Genomic DNA, 24,438 nt, shown 5'->3' on the forward strand with positions numbered 1-24,438 from the left:
GGGTTGCCAGGCAGGCACCTTACCCACCTGGCTAGCCCGGTCGGCTTACATCATACAGAATCTCTCAAAGCTTATTACATGGAATTTCTATGTAATAAGCTTCAATGACCTTTTGAAATTACTACTGCATGAATAATGCCACTAATGTCAAACCAACATTGTCTTCACTTTCTTAGGTCTTGCAAATGTAGACTTCATGCTTTTCAATGCAGACTTCATGCTTTTGTTTCCAGATAGCATGGAAAGCATATTTCATCAGAGCAGTGACTATTTTCTTCAAAAACATGTTATTTGGTCCAATCCATTACTGTTTCTCTGATATTTCTATTCATCACTCAAATGCATGGCACAATCTTTCCAGAAACTTTCCTAAAGTTTAAATTTTCTTTCAGAGTGAGCTTTTCGTTATCCAAATTTAACTGTTCAGTCATCATTCTCAGAGTTAATCATCTATATGAACAAACCAAACCAAATCTATAACCATTTCATCACTTTCACCAGTTCCGCAGATTGAACAATTGTTTAGCACATTATCACTGACATCTTCCCTAAAACCTTTAAACATTCTGTAATAAGAAACTCCCCCTCCTCACATTACTTCATTCCTATAAGTTTCTTTTAACATAGCAAGTGCAAGTTATTGTGCAAATGTCTCACTTGCAGGTTTGTTTGTTTAGCTTCATAAAAAATTTTATATTAACTATCTGATCCAAATAACATCTGTCATTTTTATGCCAACATGAAATAACAAGTGCTTCTACTCACCGTGGCCACTAGCATAAGCTGGCCAGCCAACCTTGAAAAGGCAGCTGCTGCTGTTTATTTGTTATTTGGTTTTTAGGAGCATTAGCAACTAAGGCTATATTGTTCCAGGGATATGCGGTGGCCATTCCCTGACCTTTCCACATCCTCTGTATTTGGTGGTCACGGGCTCAAACCTCGGTCTAATAAAGAAGCATGTGCTAAACACTGCTGCTCCTGCCCACCTGGCTATAGAGCCGCCGGCAGCTGCTGCATGAAAATGCATACTAATATGCTCCTGCTATGATCACTCTTCCTTTTCTGCTTCCATAGGCCCACATAAAATTCAGTCTAATTACTTTATAATCATACCTTAGATATTTCAGTCTCATAACATCACCTCTTTCCATAATTTCTCAATAAGTTCAATGCTTATATTTCCTATTTAATTCCACTTACCTCTTGAAAGAGCCTGGACATTTCACAAACCAGGCACATGGAAGGATCATCCTGAAATTGACATACGTGTCTATCTGCCAGGAAATAATCTCGCAACAGAGGCGTGTGCGTCAAAGCTTGAACTATGCAGTTCATAAAACAGGTGTTCCCTAAGTTAATCAAGCCTCGCAATCCTAAAATAATATAAATTTAACAATAATTAATTTTTATTTTATTTATTTATTTATTTTTTGCAATGGTTACTTATCAAGATTAACAATGAATAAACATTCAGTAATCTAACAAGTGATATCCACACACTACGCTCAGTGTGTGGATATCACTTGTATCAAGCTCATAAAAATTTTTTGTTCTTGATGTCCTAGATTAGTGACTGATTATTGTATTTTAAGCTTGTATTGCTGAAATAAATAAATACAATAAATAAATAAATACTTTTTTTTAATCCATAATTCTTAATGAGTAAAAGAACATCTCATAAGCAGATAAGTAAAACTAAAAATCACACAGTTCTAAAATAGAATAGAATAAATTAGGACTATTTTCCACTTCTTTAAATACTAAATAGCATAAACTATCTTATTTCAAGACTGTCAAGGAAGAATGAAATAAAAACACCTATTTTGGTCAAGGCAAGCCAATTCTCATGACATTCTAACTCATATGGTCATTATGGTAGATTATGCCTTTACAGGTGCATACTAATCAGTCCAGTTGCACATTGTGCGGACTGAAAAAAAACCAAGAAAAACTCACACAAGGCCTTTAATAATTCCTCCAATTTAACCTCTCCAAACAAATAACAAGTAGCAAACCCATTATACTATCAAGGAGAGAAAACCGTAAGAAGAGTTTTATATAACCATTCATATAATTTGGGCACGTGGCCATTTTATTTTGTCATAGAGGATCAAAGTAAAAATAATCCCATCACAATATCCACCCCTCCCAGCCTCATAAATACTACTATTAAATGAGTTTAAAGTGAAATATAAACATTAAATTTAAACAGGTGGTACTTATAATATGTGTGCAGCTATCTTGTTTTAAGATGGCATATCTAAATAAAAACAAAAAAAAATAAAATAAAAACATCCAGTATCTTGAACTTCTTCATTAGCATTAGAAGAGGCATATGATGCAAGAAAGCAAGCTTATACAGCATCAGCCATAAAAAAAAAACAAAAAAAACTTCCCATTACACCCATCCATTCACTCCAAAAGTTTATCCACTTCTTCTTGAATTTATTTAAGCTATCAACATCCAAAATGACAGATGGAAGTTTGTTACAGCAATCAACTACCTGCTGGCTAAAGGCAAATTTCTCCACATCTATTCGACAACTGTCTATCATCAATTTCAGTTTATGCCCCCTTAGTTTTGTAATCTAAGCAACAGAAAGAATCCTATCAGCATTGAGCCTGCTCAATCCATTCAAGGCCTTTCATTCATTCATTCATCATCAGCCATTTTCAATCCACTGCAGGATGAAGGCCTCTCCAGCAACTTTCCAGTTCCTTCTGTTTTGAGCACTGGCCATCCATTTACTACTCAAAAACTCATGAATTTCATCTATCCATCTCCGCCTTTGTCTTCCAGGTTTTCTTCTAGCTCCTCTTGGGTACCATTCTGTTATTTTCTTAGTCCATCTGTCATCATGTCTTCGAGCTATGTGTCCTGCCCAAGACCATTTTAGTTCTTTAGTTTTGATAAGAATGTCCTTTACTTGAGTTTGCTGCCTAATCCATGTGTTTCTCTTCTTATCTAACAGTCTGATTCCCAATATAATTCGTTCCATTCTTCGCTGTGTAGTTATTAGCTTCTCTTCCATTCTTTTGGTGAGTGCCCAAGTTTCACTTCCATAAGTCATGGTGGGGAGTATACATTGATTCATTATTTTACGTTTCAGACAAACTGGGATATTGCTCTTCAGTATGTGACTATATTTCCTGAAATCTATCCATCCACAATTTATTCTTCTCTTGAGTTATAGCCATTTATCATTATTACAGCTAATAACTTGTCCCAGATAAGTATATGACTCCACCTTTTCAATTACTGCTTCTTCAATCATTATTTCCCTTTCCGTGGCATACTTGTTCATCATTACTTTTGTTTTAGCCATATTCATCTTTAGTCCAAAATCCTTACTAAATCTGCATAACTGATTAAGATTTTCCTCTAATTCTTTGGGATTGTGGCTTATGACCACAATGTCATCTGCAAATCGTAAATGGTTTAGGTACTCTCCATTCACATTGACTCCTTTCTGCGACCAGTCTAATCTTCTAAAAGCTTCCTCAAGGGCAGCAGTAAACAGCTTCGGAGATATTGTGTCTCCTTGTCGAACTTCTTTCTCGACTTTAAATTTGCTACTGTCTTTGTCTAGTCTAATAAAGGATGTAGCACTGTCATATATTTTCTTCAAAATCATAATATATGGAGTATCTATGCCTTGTCTTTCCAGTGCCCGAAACATTGCCTTATGCTGTATGGATTCAAATGCCTTTTCATAATCCACAAATGCCAGGCATAATGGTGTTTTATATTCATTTGCTTTCTCCATTAGCTGTGATATTACGTGAAGGTGATCCATAGTTGAGAATCCTGTCCTAAAGCCAGCTTGCTCATTCGGTTGATTCTCATCAAGTATTCTTTCTAATCTGTTAGTAATGACCCTTGTGAACGTGTAGATATGGGATAACAAGCTAATTGGTCTATAATTTCCAATTTCTGATTTATCTCCTTTCTTATGCAGCAAAACTATGATTGCATTATTCCACTGCTTAGGCATCACACCTTTTCTAATGCACTTTGTGAAGAGCGTTGCCAGTTTTTGTGTTATGTCTCTTCCTCCCAATTTTAACAACTCTACAGTAACTTCATCTTCCCCCGGGGCTTTCCGATTCTTCATTTTCTTCAATGCATGTTCTACCTCATCAGGAAGAATATCGGGTATGTCGTATGTGTTGCTACTTTGCAATCCATCTTCCCCACTGCTGGTATCATTCCCTCGCTCCTTGTATAATTCTCTATAGTAGTCTTCTGCTATTTGAATTATGCCTTCTCTGCTGTTTATAAGTACACCATCACTATTCTTCAGTTTCAGTATCATTTGTCTCTCTGTATTACTGCTCATGGCTGCTGATTTAAATCCTTTGTTTTCCCTTAATGCTTGTTCTACTTTTCTCGTGTTAAATCTTCTTATGTCCTCTCTGAGTCTCTTTCTAATGGCTTTGCATAACTCAGTATACTCAATTTTCTCCCTGTCAGTGTTTTTCTTGCTCTTCATTTGTTGTCTTTGGTTCATCATGACAAGTGTTTCTTGACTAATTTTTTCTTCTTTGGATTTCTGTTTCCCTATAGGTTTCTTGGGCTTTATCACTTTCAGAAAGTTGTAATATTCCTCGTCGATATCTTGGTCCTGAGCAGTCTGCAGAAGCTCAAACTTGTTCTTAAGTTCCAGTACATACTGCTTTTTCTCCTCCTCTGTTATTTCAAAGACCTTTGTATTATTTACTCGAGTCAGTTTTTTCCTTTCCTTTCCTTTCCTACATCTATATCAAGTGTACATCTTACCATTCTGTGATCACTTCCAACATTTACCTTATTCAGGACGGTAACATCATTCACAATATATCTTCTGTTAGTGAGGATGAAGTCGATTTCATTAGTTGTTAATCCATTTGGACTCTTCCATGTCCACTTTCTGTTCACCCTTTTCTTGAAAAAGGTGTTCATTACTGACATTCCTTAAGATTCTGCAAATTCCACAAGTCTTTCACCTCTTTTATTTCTTTCACCAATTCCAAAATTTCCTATAGTTCCTCTTTCTGCGCTGTTTTGCCTTTTTCCAACCTTAGCATTGAAGTCCCCCATAATAATAGTGTAGTGGGTTTTCTGCTCATCTAGAAGACTCTCAATTTCAGTGTACATTTCTTCAACCTCTTCATCATCATGGCTCGATGTTGGTGCATAAATCATTATAATCTTTAGCTTGTACCTCTTAGAAATCTTTAGTATTAGTCTTGACACCCTTGGTGATGTACTTTTGAATTCCAAAATGTTGTTTTTAAAATCTTTATGGACCAGAAACCCAACTCCACCTTCACTCCTTTCACTGTTTCCATTGGTGTACAGCAGATTTCCACTTGATAAACTTATAAGTGATTCATTTCTTCTTCTTCTTGTTTCAGCCAAACCGATGATATTCAAGGCCTTATACACCTCAATTAGATCACCTCGCAGGTGCCTAGTCTCCAGAAGCTGCAATTTGCAGAACTTAAGCCTTTCTTCATAAGAGCACCCCTTTGTTACCCTCACCAGTCTTGTTGCCCTTCTCTGTACTCATTCTAGCAACTCTACATCCCTCCTAAAATAAAGATTCCAGACCTGTATGTAGTATTCAAGGTGTGGCCTGACCATTGCCTTATACAAGGGGATGATCACCTCCTTATCCTTGCTAGCAAAATTCCTGTATATCATTGACAAGACCCCCCGTGACCTACTCTGGCAGTCTGTCTGCACTGCTCAGAAACTTCATATCTGACTGCATAATTACCCCCAGGCCTCTTTCATTCTCCACTACCGTTAGTGTAACACCACCCAGTTGGTACATTTCTATGGGATTACTGCTATCCATATGCAGTACTTTGCATTTGTCAACGTTAAATTTCAATTGTCACTTCTCAGCCCATCTGCCCAACTTTTCTAGATCCTGTTGCAGCAGCATACTGTCGTTGCTATTATTAATAACCCCATCAACCTGTGTATCATCTGCAAACTCTGACATTAAGTTTGATATACCTTCATCAAGAAAGGCCTCCGTAGCTGAGTGGGCAGGAGCGGGAGTGCAGTAGCACACGCTCTTTGAGTAAACCGGGGTTCAAGCCCCTGACTGCTGAATACGGTCGATCTGCCAACTCGCACTGAACCAGTGCGGCAGATTATAGTCCATTTTCCCTCAGCATGAATTGTTGAGGAGGCTTTCATCCTGCAGTGGGTTGATAATGGCTGCACTTTACTTTTTTTACTTTACCTTCATCAATATCATTGATAAATATACAACAATGGCCCAACACCAAACCCTGGGGACACCACTAATAACATTAGTCCACAAAGAGCAGTGTCCACTGATTATCATTCTCTGTCTTCTCCCACTCAACCATCCTTTTATCCATTGTAGCAACTTGCCGTTAATGTTATACTGCTCCAATTTGCACAGTAGTTTTCCATGTGCAAAAGTATCAAAAGCTTTCCTGAAATCCAAGTACATGATATCAAAATTATTTTTTGCATCCAGTTCCTTTGTGACCACATCGTAGTAACCAATCAAATTGGTCAGACAAGACTCCCCCGTAACAAACCCATGCTGTGTCAGAATTATTACTCAGTCTTGTCTAGATGATCCTGCAATGCTTCTTTTACCAGTGACTCAATTATTTTCCATGGAACAGAAGTCAAACTAACAGGTCTGTAATTACTTGTGTCACCCTTGGTGAATTGGAGATACCTTTGCAGATATCAAGTCCGTGGTGGCTTTCCCTAAGTCCAAGGATGCTCTCATATACATATACTGAAAATTTGGTACACACACACACGGCCTCTTTCATTTTTGAAAAGTACACTAAAAATTTTATATGAGTAGAATTACAAATTATTGAAACAACTTTAGCTGTAATTTAAAATTACTTTTGGAGAAACTCAAAATAACAGGAAAAAGTATTATTTAGTAATGATTATATAGGATTCGTCCTAAGTCTTGCAGATGCAAATTCAACAATTATATCCTCAAAAACAAATTTCGTTATGGCAGGGTTTGCCCAATCTTCATTAAGTAGTATGCTGAGTTGAGAATTCTATAAATACAGAGTTCACCTATCCTAAATATTGTCAAAACACTCTTTTTCCACTATATAAATGGTAACTTTATAGTAGACAACTCAAATAAATTAAAAACTACAACCACATTAAGTACTACTATATGGCTGCCAAAATTAGAGGTAAATGAGTAGCAGATAAAGTGAGAATGACAAATACATGCAGCCTAAAAAGAGCATTTCTATCTGTTTCTTTTCTAGTCTGACAGAGGTTTTTTAATGTGCTATTAGTCAATTCACTCAAAGTCAAATGTCTTTTCAGCATTTATGCTTTAGAATAAGTTCATTTTTATAAATTAGCCTTTAGAAGTTTATATATGTTCATTTAGATATTTGCTTTGCTTTATAGCAGTGACTCTTGCTTGTTTTAAGTAAGAAGAGTGTATTTTTTATTATTATTATTATTATTGCTCTTATATTATTCCTCCCTGATTGGGGGTTCCACCTCGTGGGTATTGCTACCAAGTATTAAAAAAAATTTATAAAAAAAAAAAAAAAAAAAGTATACAGGGTGATTGTTGTTATGTCTGGTGTTACTGTTGGTCGAGGAACACTGACTATCCTACAGGTGTTCAGGATTGCGACTGGAGTTCCTTGTAGGTATTCGCTGGAAGACCTACTGCTGCTAGGCTGTTAGGTAGGGTCTTTGGCACCATACCTGTGGTTGACACGATGATCGGGATGGTCGTTACTTGTTGCATATGCTACATCTCTTTGATCGCCCGTCTTAGGTTCGTGTACTTCCTGATTTTTTCCCCATGGATTTTCTGCAGGTTGCCAATGTTGGGTACTGCTATGTCAATCAGATAGGTAGCCTTTTCCTTCTTGTCCACAAGGGTTATGTCCGGTCTGTTATGTGGGATTGTCCTATCCATTATTATTATTATTATTATTATTAGCCATATGGTGCAAGGAAGACTGAGGCTTATGCTGCACCAGCTAAAAAAAATTTCCAAGTTACCCTGTGAGAGAGAGAGAGAGAGAGGAGAGAGAGAGAGAGAGAGAGAGAGAAGAGAGAGAGATGTTATGTTATGTTATTTGGTTTTTAGGAGCATTAGCAACTAAGTGCCATACTGCTCTGGGGATATGCGGTGGTCAATCCCTGACCTTTCTGCATCCTCCGTATTTGGTGGTCACGGACTCGAACCCCGGTCTAATCAAGAAGTGTGTGTGCTACGCACTGCTGCTCCTGCCCACCTAGCTATGGAGGCACCTAGAAAGAAAGAGAGAGAGAGAGAGAGAGAGGCAAAAAGGAATCGCCAAGAAAAGGAAGAATGATGATATCCAGCTCAGGACCCTGTTGTACCAAGCTCACACTCACCAGATGTGAGCCCCTGGGATTAAATTTACATAGTACATTCAAAAAGTTTCCAGACTCACATGCTGATATTTAAATGCTACGGCCATAAGGTTTCATGGAGTTCTGACGTCGACTTTGGTACACATGCATGGCAAGTGGGAACTGGATCAACCACTTCACTCGTGTATCACAGTTTGACTGATTCTGGAATGTTACAGTTTGAACAGCATGCTAACATCAAGTTTTTCTTTAAACTTGTGAAAAGTGCTAGAGATGCTGTAAGCATTACAAAAAGTTTATGGAGATGACGCTTTGAAGAAAACGGCAGTTTATGAGTGGTTAAATAGGTTTAAAAACGAACAGGAAACACTGAAAGATGTACCTGGTAGTGGAAGCCTTTCAACATCGTGAAACAACGTAAATATCACAAAAGTGAAAGAACTCATGTAAAATGACAGACAAATGACTGAGATTGCTCATGACGTGGACTGTCTGTAGGCTCAATACACACAATCCTGATGCAAGATTTAGGGATGTGTCACATGTGTGCAAAGTTTGTTCCACGCTTGCTTTTGATTAAATAGGCTGCAGGAAAGCCATTGCAGATGATTTGTTCAAACATCTATACAGGATCTGATCTTCCTATAAAAACTGGTCACTGGGGATGAGAGTTGGGTGTCAGTCTCAGGTACACTTACGACTCTGAGACCAAGGTGGAATCATCCGAATGGCACCCAAAAATGTCCCTAACGTATGGAATTATTTTGCTCGAAAAAGCAAAGATGAAGCACAATGTTCAAAATGTCAGAAAATAAAGACGTCGTCTGGAGGATCTATATCATCTTTGATGTTGCATTTAAAGAAAATGCATCAGATTGACATTAAACAAGATAACAGTGAACGTCCCTTAAAAATGGTAAGAACATTAGAAAACTTTATCGTTAAAAAATCTAAGGAAGAAGAGATTTCAAAATTAGCTGCTTTAGATGGATTTTCTTTTAATTCAATTGCTAAGAGTGAGTTTATACAATCAAGCCTTCACCTTCAGAGAAATAAATACGATAAATTACCACCAGCCTCAGTGAATGGAATTAAAAATATGGTTCTGAATTATTATAAAACTAAGAAAGAACTCATTCAGCATTTCAAAAATTCATTGGTTTTGGGTGCACGGTATTCATTGACTCTAGACGAATATACGTTTTATACAAAATAAGAGGTATATGAATATAAATGTGCATTCAAAATAAAATCATTGGGCGTTAGGTCTTATTGAGATTAATGGTTCACTTGAAAGCAGAAGAACCGAGCAAACTGTGAATGGACACTTGAAGGAATTTGGTTTGAACTTGGATGAGGATATTGTTGCCTGCACCACCGATGGAGCAGCAATGATGATTAAGTTTGACAAGCAAAGTACGCCTGATCGTCAACAATGTATAGCCCATTGTATACATCTGTCAGTTATAGATGTACTTTATGAAAGAGCAATCAATTATGGTGCCACAGTCTCTGAGTCTCCCAAAGACAATGAAGAAAGTAGTGATGATGAAGAAGTTGAAGACAGCAAGGCATGCTTTATCAAACCGACTTTACCGATGAGCTCATTTATTTCTTCAATCCAATGGCCAATATTGCACAAACTATTAACAAAGTCAGAAAAATTTGCAAGCTTTTTCGAAAATCGCCTACCAAAAATGACATATTACAAAATTTTGTTAAAGCAAAATTTAATGGGAAAGAATATAAACTTATATTAGATTGCAAGACTAGATGGGATAGCACATTCTATATGATTTGAGAGATTTCTGAAATTGAAAAATTGCATTCCAAATGCTCTATGTGCAGTACTGTCAACTGAAGCTGTGTCTGACGATGACTGGAAAACACTTGAATTGCTATGTGAAACTTTGCGACCAGTTGAAATGATTCTGAAGGCTATAACCTCAGAAGATACAGACTTATTAAAGTAGTCTTCAATAGAATTTCTGCTTGCTAAGCTGGATACAGCAGAAAACCCATTTGCTTTAAAGTTTCACCAAAGTCTTTTGCAGCGTTACAATGCAAGACGAAATTGCCAAACTGTGGCTTTGCTGAGCTATCTACACAACCCCAAAAAGTTTAGGAAAGAAGATTCAGGTTCAAGAAGTTTTGATTTTCCAAGTAAGCAAGTTTTGAAAAAGCACGCTGAAGAGATTTATCAGAGATTATTTGCAAAACATTCCGAAGGAGTCAGCGTTGAATGAAGAAACTGAAAATAAAAGAACTGTTCTTTTAGAAGAAAACAAAGACTCGTCTAGTTCCGATGTTGGAGATACACTCATGCCAGAGTATGATAGCGTAATAAAGAGATTAACTGAAAGCCTTCAAAATATCCGAGTTAATTGGAAATCAGCAAAGAATTTAAAATTTTGGAGGCAACTAGCAGTAGAAGTGAAAAGCTGGAGAAAGTTTATAGAGCACTGCTGACCATTAAACCAACAAGTGCCCAATCTGAGAGAGTGTTTTTGATCACTGGTCTCTTTAACACAAAAATAAAGTCAAGTCTATCAGGAAAAATGCTTAATATACTGTGTTTTTGAAAGGATCATTTTCAGAAAAAAGCTGAGCAATAAATAGTAAAGTAATTTCCCCAAGCTGTTTTTTTTTCACATTATTTTTATTTATTATTATTATTATAGGGCTTATTATTTTTTTGTTTACTATACGAGAAGATCGTTTTTATTCAAAGGATTTGATTACAATTTGTAATTTTGTATAATCTCAAGTTGGTTACTTTTTTGGAGCATTTTAATTTTTTTATTTTTTTTACTATAAGAGGTGATAGATTTTGTTTAAAAGATTTAATTATGATTTGGACAATCTACTGAAGATAAAATAAATACCTGTGTTATAAGCTTTTAATTATTTTCCCTAAGTCTGAGAAAAGCGGTTTTAAAACCGGTTTTAACAGTAAACTTCGGTTAAACTCGGTTTTGAAATTTCTCGGTTTTATGCAAGCCCTAATCACAACCCTCTGCCTACTGCCCTGAAGCCATCCAGCTATCCATCTAAGGATTTTCCCTGTGATTACAACCTGAATGTCCCACATGGTTAGGTGTTGGGCCCATTGTTGTTTTCTATATTTATCAATAATACTGATGAAGGCATATCAGGCTTATTGTCCAAGTTTGCAGATGATACAAAAGTTGGCAGGGCGGTTAAACAGTAATGGTAGTATGTAATTGCAACAGAATCTAAAAAAAGTTAGGGTAGCACCACATATTTATTATTATTATTATTATTAGCCATATGGTGCAAGGAAGCCTGAGGCTTATGCTGCACCAGCCAAAAAAAAATTTCTGAACTACCCCGAGAGAGAGAGAGAGAGAGAGAGAGAGAGAGAGAGAGAGAGAGAGAAATAAAAGGGTATAGTACCACATACTTGAGTACTGCAACAAGTCTGGAGTCCTCGTATTAGGAAGGATGTAGGGCTGCTGGAAAGAGTACAGAGAAAGACAACAAGATTGATGAGGGGAACAAAGGGGCACTCTTTCCAAGAATGGCTTCATTTCTGCAAATTGCTGTCTGGAGCCTAGTTGATCTGATTGAGGTGTTTAAGACTTTGAATGGTTTAAGCAGCTCAATGTTAATGGAATTCTTCCTCTTGCTCAGATTATGCACATGAAGGGGCATAAATTCAAGTTGAGGAAGGACAGTTTTAGTATAGATGTGCAGAAGTTTGCCTTTAGTCTAAGTAGTTGATTGTGGGAGATGATAGTTTAAATAAATTCAAGGAAGAACCTGACAAACTGTTGGAGGAAATGGAGGTGAAATGGGAAGCAGGTTTTTTTTTTTTTTTTTTTTTTTTTTTGACTGATACTGTATAAACTTGCTTTCTTGCATCATATGCCACTACTAATGCTAATACTAAAATGTTCTAATAGTTGATATGAATTTTCCTTATAGAATAACAAACTAAAATATTAAAAAAACAAATTTTTTGCCTTTATTTGTTAGTGCCATCTATTAGATCTATGTAATTCATTTTGCTAATTATGTTAGGTATATTTTTACAAATTGGATATATATTTTGCTTTTACTTGCTACTGAAACTTATTTTGTACATACAATACACAATGAAAATTTTCATTACTCATCAGTATTTTGAACACAAGCATGAAAAATAAAACAAATTATGTTGGTACATCCATACATACAACTGCAAGACTATTTCAGCTTGCACAACCCAGCCTAATCAATTAATTTCAATGTTTTAGAGTACAGGATGTCTATAAATTATTCACCTGATTATTAACCTTGATTAAAATTTTACTGAATAGGCATTGTAAAACAGTTTGCTGTTTATAAAGCAACTTAAAGAATTTCTTATCACACAATTGCACTTCATTTAACTTCAACATGGGCACCTCTGGTAACACATAGTGTCAAGACAGGAGCCAATTTCATTCCAAGTTGTTTAGTATCTCTTCAGAAATGGAAGTTACTGCCTGTGAATTCAGTCTTATTTTTGTGACATTATTAACTTTTTTTGCATAAACCTTGTCCTTTATGTAACTCCCTCCAAATAAATTTATAGGTGTGATATCCAAGGAATGAGAAGGCAATGGAATGAGACCATTCCAACTGATCCATCAGTTAGGAATTTTCTTTTTTATTGAGGTAATTGCATACATGCAAGCTCCAGGGTGGTAATGCCCCATCTTGCTGATAGAACACATGTGGCTGCATATCTTCAAACTGAGGCACAGCATACCATTCGAGCATATCTAGATAATTTGTGGAGTTCAGGGTGTTTTCTTGGAAGAAAAATGGCCTAGTCAACTGGCTGCAGGACAGTGTGCACCACACATTTACCTTGGGACCATCACACTCATGTTCTTGAAGAGTTAGGATTTTCAGATCCCCATATGCGACAATTGTGTCTGTTACCTCTACCAGACTGGCAGAATGTTGGTTCACCACTGAAAACAACATTTCCAAATATGGTTGAGAATGTGAATAGTGAACTCCTCTCATTGTGGTTTGCCATAAGTCAATTTCCTGGATGATTTGCTCTTTGTAAACAGAGTTTCAATCTCTTACACACCATCCTGTGCAATATTGCTTGTAGTATTTGCAGCTGTAGGCTTGCCTGGCAGATAGGTTTTGTATGACTTAGGATAAACACTTCCTGAATTTCTGAAACTTTACCTACAGATACACTAGGCCTACCTGCTCCTTTCTGGTGCAGCACACTGCCAGTTTCTTGAGACTGTTTCAACCTTTGCCTCATTGATTGTTCTATAATTGGATCTTTATGGAATTCCTGTTGAAAACATCTCTTTATAGTTACTGAAAATTTAGTATCCCACAGCCACAACATGCACATTGCTTTCTCCTGCACTGTCATATACTTGCTCGGATCACAGCTTTCAACCAAACAAGAAAAAAACTTTGATAATTCAGAAAAAAGCTTTGATAATTCAGCTAACTATTTTAAGACAATTAAGAAATTGATAATTCAGCTAACTATTTTAAGAAAATTTTAATCTAACTTCATAATCAAGCAAATAATTTATAGATACCATGTAGCAGTAATGATATATATATATATATATATATATATATATATATATATATTAAATAATGATCATATTTTTAACAAAAGAAATACTATTTGGTCCTTGAGGACCAAACAGTAATTTGGCCCTTAGTCCTAATTTGGTCCTTGAGGTGGTCACAGACATTCTCTCAGATAAGCCAGACAAGCTGTACTTGCTACCTGGGAGTCTAAAACGCTGATGGAACTGATATTCGGGTGACACTCAAGTCAAGCGGACCCAATTCCGGACGGTCTGTGACCGCCAAATCCTCTGCTGGCACCTTCACGATGGTGGGACTGTTAGTAAACCTGGGTATAACCTCCATGCACAAGTACATGGTGGGTGACCACCCAGGTGTGAACCAACGTAAGCAGGGGTCGATGTGTGGCGCCCACACCACATGGAGGAAAGCCGCCCCTCTATGTTAACAGGCAGTACTAGGTGATAGATGACTCTCATCAACCGGTGCAATACCACCACTTTGCTTATTGGAGGTTTGAAGTGGTGGAATCCATGTTTAGTCTCTAGAGCTAAGTTCCGGTCAACCCTTCCCTATCTCTTCCATCATGCAGTATGATTGATGACTTTTGAGGTTAAGATGAACATCGTGGCAAGATCCAATATTCCTTACATTTCGAGGGTACAGCACTAAAACGGTGTTCGCAGGCCGGCCGCTAGTTAGTACACCGGATCGAACCTATTGGTAACTCTCTAGGAGGCTTCCGGATCAGCTAGTGTATAATCTTGCTACCTCTACTCTGCCAGATAGTGACTGGAGGGAGTCCGAGTAGTGTGTATGCGGGGAGCATTGTCGAGACCACGTTATGTCAAGGATCTGGGTATATTCTTACCTTGCGTACGGCATATCCAAAAATTTCATTACTCTATACAGCATGTTCCACCCACTTTTTCTTACTGATGAATACACCATGAATTGTCAAACTAATAGAGCAAGCTTATCTGCAAAAAGATCTAAACCTCCCAAGCACTTCCTAATTCATTTCACAAATATACATGGTCTCAATTCTAATCTCAACGATGTCCATTTCCACTTGCAGTCTGCCAAACCCCATGTACTTTTTCTGACAGAATCTCATTTATCGGTTGATTCAACTACTGCTCAAAATCAGATGCCCAAATTATTCGCTGTATGATTCTTTTCGCCTCAAATGTGGTACTTGTGCATATGTCCGTTCTGATATTCCCTATCAGAGACTTGGCGATTTGGAATCTCCTCTCTTTGATCTTCTCTGGCTTAAAATCTCTCTACCTCATTGTGTCAAATTCATCTGTTTCTACTGTTCTCCCAACTCCACTAATCACTTGGGGCTCTTTGACTTCCTCTCTTTGCAACTTGACTTTCTCCAGTCCAACTTTGCTAACAGTGAGGTAATTTTCCTTGGTGATTTTAATGTTCCCAACTCCAGCTGGCTTCCGTTTTCTAGTCACACCGACCCAGTTGGTCGAGATGCTGAGGCTTTTGCAATTACTAATGACCTTGCACAGATTGTTCATTTACCTACAAGAACAGGACAAACCTAATCATACAGCCAATACGCTTGATCTTTTTCTCTCAAACAACCCTTCTAAGTACACGGTCAAAGTGAGAGATCCTTTAGGCACTTCAGATCACAACTTGGTGATTGTCTCTTCTCTAATGAAACCTTTATCTCATGGCTATTCCCAACCTCGTGTTGTTTGGCATTACAAGAATGCAAAATGGGATGACCTGCGAGACTTCTTTTCTTCTTTTCCTTGGTCGGATTACTGTTTCAAAACTTCTGATGTCAACGTTTGCTCAGATCGTGTCAGTGAAATTATTCTTGCAGGAATGGAATCCTTTATCCCACACTCCACTTTAAAATCTCGTCCTTTAAATAAACCTTGGTTTTCCAATAAATGTGCTAAGGCTGTTCAAGAGAAGAATGTGGCATATTGTAATTGGCTTGTTTCTAATACTCCAGTTTCATTTTCTGCCTACACCAAAGCTCGCAATAATTGTAAAGCAGTTATTAATCAGTCCAAACTAGAGTTTAAACAGACTAAGAGTAGAAAACTTGCTTCTTGCCCTAATGGTAGCCGGGCATTCTGGTCTCTTGCCAAAGCTATTGGCCGCCACTTTTGCCCATCTCTGCTCCCACCTCTGTCCAAACCAGATGGTTCTGTTGTCACTTCAGTCAAGGATAAAGCTGACCTGCTAGCATCCCATTTTTCTTCCAACTCATGTATTAATGATCTTGGTAAAACACCTCCCAACATTCCAAACACGCTCCATTCGATGCCTCCTGTGGTCTTCCATCAAAAGGATGTCAGAAGGATTTTGACGAATCTTGATGCTAAGAAAGCGCCAGGTCCCCGATGGTATTTCTCCACTTGTTCTCAAAACCTGTGCTCCTGAACTTACTCCTATTCTTTGCCGCCTTTTTTCACTTTCTTATTCCAAAGTTGTTTTTCCTTCTGCTTGGAAATTTGCTCATATCCAGTCAGTACCTAAAAAGGATGACAAATCCCTCCCATCCAATTATTATCCCATTGCAATTACTTCTACTCTTTCTAAAGTAATGGAGAAATCAATTAACCACCAACTCTTAAACTTCCTAGAAACCTTCCGTCTGATCAACGATCGCCACCATGGATTTCGCCAGTGTCGATCCAGTGATATTCTGGCTTATGTTACCTATTTATGGACTAATTCAATGGAAAGGTTCGGTGAAACACAAGTAGTTGCTCTTGACATCTCAAAGGCTTTCGATCGTGTTTGGTATAAAGGTCTTCTAAACAAGCTTCCATCTTATGGTTTGCCAACTGTTTTTAGTAATTGGTTATCCAGTTTTCTCTCTGATCGCTCACCGAGGGTGATGGTAAATGGCTCTCTGTCTTCTAACTTCTCCACTAATGCCGGTGTCACCCAAGGTTCAGTTCTTTCTCCCACTCTTTTCCTCTTGTATATTAATGACCTTCTTCCATTGACTGGAAATCCTATTCATAGTTTGCCGATGATAGCACATTGCATTTCACTTTCCATTTTGAGAAACCTTGTCCTGCTCAATCAGCTACCAATTCCTTAAATGCCAATCTTCAGGTAAGTCTCCAATTTGGGGCCAAGACAACTTAGTTGATTTCAACCCTTCTAAAACTCAGTCTTGTCTTATACTCGCAAAAAGGATTCTTCTGCTCCTATGCTTATCTTTAGTGACACTCCGATTTCTAGGCAAAATGATATATTTCTTTTGGGGATTACCCTGACTTCTAATCTCTCTCTTGGCATAAGTATATCACAAATATTGCTTCCTCTGCATCTAAAAAACTTGGTTTTCTCTTTCACTCTCAGCGTTACTTTTCTTCCAAAGAGCTGCTCATTCTGTATAAATCGCAAATCTGCCCAGCCATGGAATATTGTTCACACATCTGGGCTGGTGCCCCCAAAACCTCTCTCAAGCTTCTTGATTCCATTCAGAAGAGGGCAGTTAGGTTAATTAATGATTCATCTCTAACAGAGTCTCTCCACTCGCTATCTCATAGACGTACTGCTTCTACTGCATGCCTCTTCTACAGATACTTCCATTCTTCTGAATTGGCTTCTATAATTCCTGCAGTAAGAAATAAAGTATTGCTTACTGTGAAAATTACACATCTGCATGTTTGTAGTTATTTTACAATTTTGTCACTTTATTTTATTTATAGTCAGCCTTCCTCCTACCCCAACCATAGGAAACTAGTGTAATTGTGTTCCTATTAAATCCATCATTATAATACATTATATTTTAATATGGCCAAGGGCATATTAGAAATACAGTGACAGACAAAAAAAACTGCATCACTTGTGAATTTTGCAAATAATGTGTTTTGCACTCCATTGTGGGTGGCAGAAATGTTTGAATTGCATTTGTTAGATAGGATATATATCTCTGTGAATGAAATCCAATAAAAATACTCCACTCGATATACCTAATTTCCATAAATATCTTCCCAAAGGGTAAAATGTATAATTAATGGAAATATGAGAAATCATGACAACCAAACATACAAATGGCAAACTTATTGCATTTACATGTACAAACTGAAATGGCAAGCTCACGTAATAGTATTATGTACTGTAAATCAGCAAAATAAGTCCTCAATATTTTGTTGTTCCTCCTCGAGCTGCAATTACAGCCTTGCAATGCTCTTGCATAGAATTAATCAACTTCTGGAGATACAGTAGCCCAATTTCATGGTACCACACCCTTACAATACTCTCCTGCAGCTGAATCTTACTTGTTGGCTTCTTCTGAGCAATTTTAGATGCCATTATGTACCAGCAATTTTCAATAGGGTTCAAATCTATACTGTTGCCAGGTCAGTCCAACACTGTAATGCCAGCATTTCTGAGGTATGACTGCACCTTAAGGGAGAAAAATGAGGGAAAACATGATGTAATGTTTTAAGCCTTGTGAGACAAGAAGATAAACTCATCATTAAATCTAAATAGCATAAAACTTACCAACTGTGTGGCAAGGTGCTGAGTCCTGTTGAAAATGCAGTTTTGGATGTCTGTGTGGTGATCCCTAATAACGGGTTTCAGGCACTCCTCCAAGATAGCAGTGTAGGTTTCTGCATTCACCGTTCTGTTAATAAACTTAATTTGCCCCACCCCTTTGGTTGTCATGCATCCCCAGACCATCTGACCGAAGGGGAACTTTACAGTCGTTGTTAGGATAGTATGCCTCCAATTTTCGTCTTCTGACATATCCTTCCCATCCGAGCCATGCAGGTTGAATTTCGATTCGTCAGAAAGGATGACGGTATCCTGTTGCTCTTTTGTCCATGAAACATGCGTTTTAGCCCAAGCAAGTCGCTTCTTCCTCATTTGTTGGGCGAACAAAGGCGTCTTCTTGGTCTGGTAGGCATGCAGACCACATTATGAAAGCCGTCTTTAGATAGTTAATGGTGCACTTGTTTCAACACCAGAGACCATCTTAAAGTCCAGTTTTAGATCAGGAGCACTAGCATGGTGATTACGAAGGCATAGCTGTTTCAAATATTGATCTTGGGAAGACGTAGTTCACCCTCTAAAGGCCTGATCTAGGTCTTCTCTTCACATCACCGGTTTCATGCTTTAATTTCAGAACCTGGGATACTGTTGACTGGTGGCAGCCTATTTTATCAGCGATAGCATGCGTAAAAAGCCCTTCCTGGGACAGAGCAACAGCTACACTTTTTTTTCTTGGTGTCAACTTAACATATGGAGCCATGCTCTGCAAAACAGGATACTAATGAGCGTGTATACCCCTTCTCACGCCATATTTATAGAAACGGCTGATGCAATACCTTGAAATTACTGTCTGATGCAATACCTTTGCTTTGCAACAAACAAAATGACTGTAATCAAACAATATCTTATACATTTCACTACAAATGTTACTTTTTTTAAGGTGATGCAGTTTTTTTGTCCGCCCCGTGCTTCCTTTAAGCATTTCTTACAAGTTAAAAGAATATAACAATACACACTACCTTAACAATACTATTGAAATTAGAATCCCAATAATATTGGTAAGATAGTATGTATTGTTGCATTCTATCAACTTGTAAGAAATGCTTAAAGGAAGTATTCCTAATATGCCTTTGGTGAAGTCAAAACCTCTTATGCAGATTACTGGTTATATAAATACTTATGATAGTACAATTCTGAGATATAAGCTACAGAAAGCAAAAGTATCATTTACAATCAATGGGCCATATAGACATGAGCCCATCAGGTCTGAATCAGGCACTTGAAAACCACAAGGCAGCACCTGGAATAAAACAGATTTCAGAGATTTTCAACATTCTGAAAACCTTAATTTCTAGAACACTCTATACAAGTGGAAGGCAGTCAGCCATGCCAAAGTTGAATTTCAAACAAGGAAATTATAAAGATAAGAGATCTCTGAACAGATAGGTATGCTGTCCAGAAAACAATGCCCCAAAATTGGCAAAGAATCACTAAATAGATACAAAAACAGGAGATAGCAGTTGTAAGTATGCAACCTGCATGCTGGGCATTGCACCAACAGACATACCACACATGGGCTACAGCTGACTACAAATAATTCTGCACAAAAATTAATGAATAGTGAGAGGTGCAATGGTGTCATATTCAAAAGAATTAACATCTGAAGGAGGGCTGAAAAAGTATTTTCTGAAGCAATAAATCTCAATGTACACTCTTACTGAATTGTCAAATTAACTACTTATATGGTTGGAATAACCTGGATTTAACATCAAAAGAAAATTTTAAAAACAACTGAAACCCATTCCAATATGGTGTTAGACTGATAATTTTTTTGGATTCTACTTTGCAAAGGTAATACTGATATCCCTGATAATGGTATTTCCTCAATGTTGATGCAATTTTATGGTTTGGGATAGTTTTTACAGAAAAATGGCCAACCACAAAACTGACTAACTCACCCATATTGTAAAAAAAAGCTAACAGGTCACCACCCCTCCCTCCCTCCAAAACACACCATTACACCCAGACCTTTTCCATACGGCATGGAAGAATGGTGGTCATAACGACTGTGCTAACCATGAGGGCTAGTGGAACCTACATCAAGCTTTGGACAAACCATGGGTGATTCGGTGCTTCAGGTTCAAATCAAAATGTAGAAGGGGCTTTGGAGCCCCTTCTACATTTTTTGAAGAAAGTTTTCCCCTGGGGCCTCCAGGAATGTATCAACTGCAATGATGACATCACTGCTGGTGGGAAAATTGATGCCAGGTATTTTTTTTTAAATTAGGAAATAGGCAAAATCCAATAGTGCTAGATCTGGTGAACACAAGAGGTGGTCCAAGATTTCAAAGCCACACTCATTCAGTGCAGCCATGGCAACGTTACAAACTTGTGAGCAGGTATGTTGTCCTGGTGAAACAAGACTTCTTTGCTGAATTTGTCTTTGATGTTTTCACACATATGCCTCACAAGGTCTGTGTAATATGCCCCTGTGACCGTCTGGCCTTGCTGAAGGTAATCCACACGCGTCGTCATCATCATCCCAAAAAACTTATTCTATTGGCTTGCCTACAGAAGGAATCAACTAGGCTTTCTTTGAAAGGGGAGAAGAGCTGTGTTTCCACTGTTTGGACTACTCCTTTATCTCTGGTGCACTTGAAGGACGGACCATTCATGGTCACAAACCATGCAAGGAAATTTGCTGGATCTGCTTGAAAATGATGCAAATGTTCACTTGACTTGGTAACTCTTGTGCATTTTTGATTTGCTGTCAACTCAGGTGCCTCCGTAGCCAGGTGGGAAGGAGCAGCAGTGCGTAGCACACGCTTCTTGATTAAACCAGGGTTCGAGCCCGTCACCACCAAATACGGAGGATGCAGAAAGGTCAGGGAATGACCACCGCATATTCCACTAATGCTCCTAAAAACCAAATAACAAACAAACAAACAATCTGTCAACTCATCATTCAGATGAGATACACAAGATGCTGGCAATGTACTGAACTCATGTTCTCATCAAATGTACTCATCGTTCACTCATCACCAGATCATCACACTGTAAACAACTTCTGGAATGATGGATGTCAAGTTTTCCACAGTGTGGGTCATCTTCCACACTTTCCCTCCTCATTTAAATTCTGCTGCCCACTCCTTGACCATAGAACAAGAAAGGACATCCACCCTAAAGTTGTAAACATATCCTCATGAACTGCCTTTTTGGAGTTCCTTTTCCCCAAATATTGGAAGACTGCACGGTGACTGATGTTGTCCATCATTCCCCATTCTCACAATTTTTTTGACTTGGAGAATGTAATTAAAAAAAGAAGTTATTGAAACTGCATAAAACTTGGTAGGTTACTATTTGAAGTGCTATACAGTAAGGACAGAAATCTTTAACACTGTACCACTACCCTTTCACGCCTCCATAGCCAGGTGGGCAGGAGCAGCAGTGCGTAGCACACGCTTCTTGATTAGACTGGGGTTCAAGCCCGGGCCCACCAAATACAGAGGATGCGGAAAGGTCAGGGAATAACTATCGCATATTCCCGGAGCAATATGGCCTTAGTTGCTAATGCTCCTAAATAACAAACACACTACCCTTTCATAGTCAGGCCACAAACTTTTCAAAACCTCCCTCATAAGTGCTCCATGTTCAAAACAAAAATTATCATCTGCAAGAATTTGTCAGGTAACGTTCACAGCTTAATTTCAGTTACTAATACCAAGTGCTCAAAGACAGACAAAGTACAAAGACATGAGTACACGCTCTGTTAATTTTATTCAGAGCAAATTCTAGGAGTGAAAGAATAAAAACTACACATAAACCTTTACTCCCCAAACCAAAACCTGCTCAGAGCCCAATAAAACCAATACTGAACTACCAGGAAAGATGTGTGAAGGTACATTTCACCGTTAGTGAAAAGTGCTGTATTAAGAGAATGTGCATCATAAATTGGTGAAAAATGTTCCATTACGACAAACAGGCATTAAACTAACAGGTGTGTAATCACTCACATCGCCTTTTGATCCCTCGCCCCTTGTGAATTGGGGATACATTCGCAAATCTCCAATGCATAGGAACCTCCCCTGAATCTAAGGATGCTCTCATAATTATAGCTAAGGATTTGCTTACTTCCTTTGCTGCCTCCCTAAATATTACTGGATAGATCCCATCCACCTCAGGTGCCTTTCTTATGTTTAACTTCAACAATTTCTCCTCCACTTTGCTCTCAGTTATTACAAAATCATTTAACTCCCTGTTAGAGTTTGATAAACCTCGGGAGAGGTGAGACCTTCCAAAACACACTGAAATATTTTTCTGGTTCAGAATTTTTTTTTTTTATCATGGGAAATTTTTTATCACCTGTTTCTCCTCAAGTGTAATGGGCAGAATGTAGCTTAATACATCTTTTCAAAATAAAATTTTCTGATCATATATTTTGCTTACAGAAGTTAAGGTGAGGAGAAGGCAGGGTAAAACAGGAAGGAAAGTAGCTATACAAAAAAAGGCTAAGCATCTGTGCATTAATGCTATATTATAAGCCCTATACCATATTAAAATGTGATCTGGTAACATATTGCATGTACATTATTACCTATATATGAGTTATCAGTAATTCTTTTTCTTCTGGGATTCCTCCTAAGAAGATCCATTTCAAAACTACTTGGTTCCCATGGATAATATTGTTCTTTCATACCTGTAAAAAAAAAAAAAAAAAAAAAAAAAAAAATGTATAACTGGAAACAAACACATTTAATTAATTCTAAAAAATCATAACAGCATAAAGATATTGATTAGATAATGGTACAAGGGAAAAACATACAACATAATAATAATGATAGTTATCTTATCACTGTCAGTTCTAACCAGTGGTTCAACAATAACATAAAACTTGACTAAAAATGAAACTGGTGCACATGCACTCCACTTTGAGTTCCAGCAGAGTGGGATAGTTTTTGTTTAAGCACTAGAAGTTTTAATTTTTCTCACTTTTAAATTTCTGATACACTTATAATTTTTACTATTCTGATTATATTACGTGTGCTTATTTTCTAACTGAATGAATAATTCAAAAGTTACATTTAAAATTCTTATGTCAACTTTGGAACTTGGCCAGTGATGTTACATGATGTTCCCAGGATTCTGGGGATAGAGGCTAAAGTGAGTGGCTGCGTATTTCTGAAGCTCTTCATAGCAGGTTAGTTTTTTAAATAATTTTGAGCATTTTTTTATTTTAATATACAGAGTTGTTAAAATTACCCAATGCAGAGGGCTCTGGAGAGAGTTCTGCAGCTCGTATTGAAGAGAAATTTGGACAACAGGTACAATAAAGAATGCACTCGCCATTTATTGCAAAAAAAATTTTAGTTAAAAAAGTTGTCATTATATGGCACTGTGGCAATACAAATCACTTGAACAGTGCTACAATTGTTCAATGTGTCCTCCATTTTGGTTAACAACAGTTTCCATTCAAAGAACAGCATTTTCTACAGCAGAAAGAAAGTATTATGTTGTCAACTAGAATAGCCAGTACATGACATCTAATGCTGTCCTTCAGATCTGCCAGAGTTTAACATCCTTCCCGATACACCTGGTTCTTTAAAAAACCCCACAGCCAGAAGTCACATGGGGTGAGGTCCAATGACCGGGGTGGCCAAGATGTCTGGAAACAACAGCTGATGACCTGTTTGTCTGTAAAGTGTTGCCTTAGCAATCTTTGGACACAACGGTGGATGTGGGGTGGCACACCATCTTGCATGAATACGGTATCCTGAAGGCATCCGTGTTGTTGCAGCTCTGGTATTGAGAAATTTGCCAACATTTCATAATATCACTGTCCAGTGACGGAACAGGAGCAGGGTTCAGTCGGTGTTACCTGTTCAAAAAAATATGGCCCAATCATGAACCTGCACAGTAATACATACAAGTTTACGAAGCTTAAAAAATGTCAAACATCAAATGTGTGAGAGCTATATTTCCCATTTACTGTAATTGTATCG

At 37.7% G+C, this 24,438-nt stretch overlaps 1 protein-coding gene across 1 annotated transcript in view; it reads right to left on the reverse strand.

Annotated features, from left to right (window-relative positions):
• Positions 1-24,438, reverse strand: part of not (ubiquitin carboxyl-terminal hydrolase nonstop) — a 269,611-nt gene that overhangs the window by 136,439 nt on the left and 108,734 nt on the right. The window contains exons 4-5 of the mRNA XM_090375042.1: positions 23,034-23,135; positions 1,201-1,373 (exon numbers count right to left, since the gene is read on the reverse strand). Of these exons, the coding sequence (XP_090231168.1) occupies positions 1,201-1,373; positions 23,034-23,135 (275 nt within the window). The remainder of the gene's footprint in view (positions 1-1,200; positions 1,374-23,033; positions 23,136-24,438) is intronic.

The sequence above is a fragment of the Mastigoproctus giganteus genome, chromosome 6, assembly GCF_048544385.1.
Source record: "Mastigoproctus giganteus isolate SK-2022 chromosome 6, ASM4854438v1, whole genome shotgun sequence".
Taxonomy (NCBI): domain Eukaryota; kingdom Metazoa; phylum Arthropoda; class Arachnida; order Uropygi; family Thelyphonidae; genus Mastigoproctus; species Mastigoproctus giganteus.